The following is a 6,000-nucleotide window of genomic DNA, read 5'->3' on the forward strand; positions in this document are numbered from 1 at the left end:
TATTTATTGTCATAAATACTACACACAGTCACTGCTGTGATATTCATAGTCACATCCATCCATTTTGGCACAACATAATCGACCTGTAAGTTTGAGAAAACATGTCTTTACCAGAGCTTAGCTGGAGCTGTTTACTACAGTGTGACAAGCAAGGAAATAATCTTCATTGTTTAGGAGCGTATTTATAGTATACCTGAGCCTTTAAAGGGGAACCGCTCAATCCCATGGATTGCACCAAAAAATCATGGGACACTATTGTTTATGTTGTTTACAATGTTATCTTTTGTTATCCATTGTAATTTTAATACAGAAAGTAAATGTGTTGTGAGATTAGGCTTAACTGGAAGGTGCCCCTTTAATACAATTCCAGTGTAATAAAAAATGTGATAATAAAATATTTAATGCTTCGAGTAAATAACTTTCATGAAGAAACGTAATTAAAGTACCGAAGGTACCGAAATGACCGAATCATTTTCAAAAGGAATACATTCAAAACACAATCAGATTTAGAATGATGGAATTGCATGAATTGCATATACTATATATGAAATAGTGATTTTGTTAATCCTAGAAGCATTTTACCGTTGAATACAGTAAATTATTACCTTATTACAAGCGTATAATTATATTTGAAATTCAAAACACCCTCATCACACATTGGGGATGCAAATTTCAATCAGATGAAGACAACAAACAAGCTAAAAATGTGCCAAGAAAAAAATAATAATATGGAGATAGCGGTTTTCATGATCAGTTGATTTCTACTCCTGTTGTAAATAATGTATCAATCCTACAAAATCAACAAATTAGGGGGCGTCTTGGGTACACTGTAGTGAAAATATTTGGTATCAATGCGTCAAAATAGATCTCCAGTACAAGAAGTCTTTTAATATGTATGATTCAGTTCATGCTTCATTATATTAGTTAACAACTGTCAATGTTTTAATAAGTGTAATGGTATATTCCGACCATTCATGTAGTGCAAGTAATTTTGAGAAAGTTGCTGGTTCTAAAATACAATGACTACTTTCATCATGTAGGCTTACCGGTAATTAATAATAGTATACTGGTACCTGTATACTAGTACATGTACAAATGAATAACAAGCAAAGGTTGCTTTTACAATGTATTAGCATATATGAACATAAATATAATAATAAAAACCATTTAATAAGTTACATATTAATGCTTTAGTACACAAAATGCAATTTTTAGTTTATATTCCCTTCAAATTTTTTATTTTCGCCAAATTATTATAAAAATGAAAGAAAAATAAGATTTCGCAGTACCTTCAGCTTATTTGCTTTATTAGTACCATAAAATCTGTGTTAGAAGCTGCATCCTAATAGAAGTCGCACCCATTCTTTTTGAACAATTGAGAACCAAAAATTCATCATTTCTCATATGTTTAGATGCTGTAATAGAAGCCGCATCCCCTCTCTTGCATTGTACCATTTTAATAGAAGCCGCGGTTTCTAATACAGATTTTACAGTACCACATGTGCTTATATAAATGACAAAGATGTGTATATCGTCAAACTAGATAATATTGTAATACTTCAATGCAACACAGCAAACACAGTACGGCATTTGTTAGATCTCAGTACAAGCTGTTTATATACCACCTAATTCTCAGCAATGATGATATATTATTAAGTAACAATATACAATTTTATTACATTCTAAATGATATATATTTATAATATAAAACCAAAAAACATGGTGACATGTTATTTACACATTATGTAGATAATGCTTCGGTTTTATTTGCTTGCTTTTTTTATTGAGCACAACATCCTGATGGTAAAATAAATATAAACTACCGACAAGTCAATGCTTTCACAGCTATATTAATTCTTTTAAATCTCATTCTTGTTATATTTCATAGAAATATCCACAAAAAATTACAAATAAAATAAATTTAACTAATACATGTATGAGTAATGCATACATATATAACAGGCATTCAAATAGGGACATTCCTAAAAGGGGGGGGGGATTTTTATCATTCCTGAAAAAAATTTCAGAGCACTGAAAAAGGTCTTATTTTGCTATTCCATTCATTTATGAACCATATTTTACAAATATATTTATATGAATAACTTAGTTGCATAACACTTAATACAGTTAAAACAGCTTTATGTATATAATAATTTATAACTCATTTTAATATAAATTTTGTTGTGTTTTTTTTTTTTGGTGTTGGCTTAGTTGTTGTTACTTTTTTCTTTACAGGACTAACAAAGCTGACAACAAAAAATGAAAAAAAATGATGAAAATACATTTTGAAGACAACAAGTGATTTAGAAAAAGTATACTGGTACAAAGTAGTTATAAGCATCTGGTATACTAGTACATATACGTATACATGGTAAGCTAGGTAATATCTAGGTAACACCTGGTAGCATAAGAGATTATCAGTGTGCTTTATCACATTTGCTATGTTCACACAGCAGCATTCTATCAGAGCCGAACTACTGCTCCTCCCACGGATTAACAGGAGATTATCTACAATGCGTTCATACGGTCGGGAGCCGAACGAGAGCCGAGATCTGCCAGAGTTAGATTCAGTTCGATCAGAGCCGAATAGTTAGTGACTGAAAACGATTTTAGTGTCGTGCTTGTGTTTTTTTCTTTACATGACATGATGCTGTTGAGCTAGGAGAAAAAGGAGCCTGACCATGGAGGTAGAAAAGACAATGACTGGTATTTTAAATTTGGTACTAGTATCTCGAATAAACAGGAAACACGGCAGCTAAAATACGTTTAATACAGCCTATTCGCTCAAGTTATTGTCATGCAAAATTATCATTTTGTAACTATTCAACTGTGGTGATATCTATTAAAACTCCTAGGAAGAATCACAGATTCTCTCTATCTATCATAGACGGACTATGGAAGAATCTAAACCTACCAGGAACACGTCACCGTACCGCGATCGCTTCTACGATTTTTATCTTTAGTGTCTTTAAAAAGTTTCCGTTCAGTCGTTCTTTCAAGTTTTTGTCGCATAATTTCGTACGCCATTTTTTGTTTCCCATTGAGCTATCAATCTATCGCAATGATTCGTTACTATACACTAGGCCGCGTACCTCTTATTCAAGCGGGAAATTGCGTGAAATTATGAAAGATTGAAATGAGAGGTTACTCGAAGAAGACGATTGAGGGCGTGATTTCGGCTCCGATAGTTGGGCCCCGATGCATTTACACGTTCAGAGCCATGCCGGGACTCAACCCTATCGGAGTTCAACCCCGACGGTTTAGTGGAGCCGAACTTGGCTCGAGCCGAACGCGTTCACACGGCCATTTTTGCTGGCTCGAGCCGGCTCGAGCCTTTGGGCTCCGATAAAATGCTGTCATGTGAACGTAGCAATTGGGTCTAGGTATATGATACATTATACAAATATCAAATCACACAAAATGACAATGTATTAGTAATCTGAAACTTCTGAAGTGAATCTTACTACATTGCTGCACATGCATCCTGGAAACAAGTTTAGTTTCACCATTTTAATATACATATTTACATTATTAAATTTACGTCTGAACCTTATTTTGTTTCTAAAATGATTATAACAAGATCACCATACAGCTGCCATGTAGGAAAGAACAGGTACAGCAGACGCTAGCTATTTATATTTTTTGAGGAGAAGAGTAGATATGTGTGAATAGATGAATAATGCCAAATTATTGAAAAAATGAAAGAAAAATAAGATTTTGCAGCACCATTAGCTTATTTGCTTTATTAGTAGCACATGTGCTTATATGAATGACAGAGATATGTCTATGGTCAAACTAAGTAATATTGTAATAATTCAATGTAACACAACAAACGTACATGTAATGACATCTGTTACATCTCAGGACAAGCTGCTTATCAATGAACTAATTCTCTGCAATGATGATATTTTATTAAGTAACAATATACAATTTTATTCTAAAAAATTGGTAACATGTTATTTTAATGATTTACACATTAGCGGTATGTAGACAATGATCTGTTTTTATTTGGTTGCTTTTTTATTGAGCACAACATCCTGACAGTAAAATAAATATAAACTACTGACAAATAAATGCTTTTACAGCTATGTTTTAATTTTGAATGAAATTAATTCTTTTAAATCTCATTCTTATATTTCATGGGAACTATGAACAAGGAATAACAAATAAAATAAATTCAACTAATACCACATGTACAGTTGATGCATACATATATAACAGGCTATCAAATAGGGACATTCCTACAAAATTCCCAAAAAACAGAATTTTTCAGTCCAACAATAAGGCTATTTCAGGCTGTCCATTTATGAACCATATTTTACAAATATATTTATATAAATAACTTAGTTGCATAACGCTTAATCCAGTTAAGACAGCTTTATTTATAATAATTTATAATATTAATAACTCATTTTAATATAAATTTTTCAATAGGGTTGAGTCTAGTTTGTTGTTATTTTTTTCTTTACTGAACTAACAAAACTTACAAAAACAAAAAAGAAGAAAGAGAAAATCTGGGGAAAATATATTTTGAGAACATTGGGTTCGAAAAAGTATAAGTAGTTATAAGCATACGTATACATGGTAAGCTTGGTAACACCTGGTATCGTAAGAGATTATCAGTGTGCTACATCACACAAGCCAACAATATATTAGTAACCTGAAGCTTCTGAGGTGAATCCTACTACATGCTGCACCCAAAACGCTGTATGGTATGGATACTGACACATGCACCCTTCAATTATTAATATATTATTAAATTTCACCTTATTTTGCTTTTAAAATTATTATAATAATATAACAAGATTACCATATGGTTGTCATGCAGGACAAAACAGGTACAGTAGACACTACCTATATATATTTATTGAGGAGAAGGGTAGATATGTGTGAATAAATGAATAATTTATGGCTTGTACACAGAAGGAATGTGGCTTGTGTAAAGGACACCTTGCCAGTGATGTATTCGGCAGAAATATATAAAATATGATGAACTGCAGTCACAAATTGATTGGTTGTTTGGCAGCCTTCTAAATGTTTTGAAACCAACTGATTGTAATAATTTACTCTTATTAAATACACAAATAAATAGTACACTCATGTAGTAATATCAAAATGAATTTACCGTGACATCTTTGGCAATGAGGTTGTTTGGTATACTGGGTAACCACCCCATACAAGGGAAGTCATGCAGACAATCAGTTCTACTGATCATCAGTGACTTGAATTGGGTTGTAAATCACAAATCATAGAGATAAAAATACAACTACTCTACGTTGTGTGCTTTCTGACGGTGTCCCGGCCTGTGTATCATTCACTACGATATGATCTATTACATTGACAAAGTTGAGAATGTCGATTTGCCCATACTACTCTGTCATTGGACTGACAGAGTTCAACTTTTTGAGAGGGAACAATGGATGAAAGATAAGAATATTGTTTTTATCTCTCGGACAATCGGGGGATATTTATATCGTGATCGATAGTTGCTACGATTCCGGTTAAGATAAACTGCATGCCGCCAAACGTCAATAATGACAATGGTACTTACGAGATTTCGACGTGTCCTGCTGCTGAACGCCGGCCATGTTGACAATGGGTAAGTCTCAGAATTTGCGAGATTTTAAACTACGTGATTAGATCGTAATGACCTTTCAACTGCAGAAAACAAATACCGCATAATCGTTTCACAGACCTGTCAAGTCTCAAAACACACACTGCGCATACTACTACATGTAGTATATACACACGTAAATTGGTAAATTGAAACAATATAAGGTACTAGGAATGCTATACCGATTGATTAAACGAGGAGGACACCACTTGTCGTCTTTTTATTGTTAGGGGCGGACCATTAAAAACTCGGGCGACGTGACGACAGAAACACTAGGCAAAATTTATCATTACATGTACTTAGTTTTGTGCATTGTTTTCAATTATGTATTCGCTGTAATCTTTTTATTTTCTCTGCGTGTAATATATTTTTTTCCGTTATTGATC

The 6,000-nt window shown here is 33.0% G+C and overlaps 1 protein-coding gene across 1 annotated transcript in view; it reads right to left on the reverse strand.

Moving 5' to 3' along the window:
- LOC100372949 (UDP-galactose translocator-like) overlaps positions 1–5,592 on the reverse strand; it is a 34,523-nt gene extending 28,931 nt beyond the window's left edge. The window contains exon 1 of the mRNA XM_085497061.1: positions 5,552–5,592. Within this exon, the coding sequence (XP_085353187.1) occupies positions 5,552–5,588 (37 nt within the window). The 5' untranslated portion in view covers positions 5,589–5,592. The remainder of the gene's footprint in view (positions 1–5,551) is intronic.
- Between the last annotated feature and the right edge of the window lie 408 nt (positions 5,593–6,000).

The sequence above is a fragment of the Saccoglossus kowalevskii genome, chromosome 3 (assembly GCF_978046115.1).
Source record: "Saccoglossus kowalevskii chromosome 3, keSacKowa6.1, whole genome shotgun sequence".
Taxonomy (NCBI): domain Eukaryota; kingdom Metazoa; phylum Hemichordata; class Enteropneusta; family Harrimaniidae; genus Saccoglossus; species Saccoglossus kowalevskii.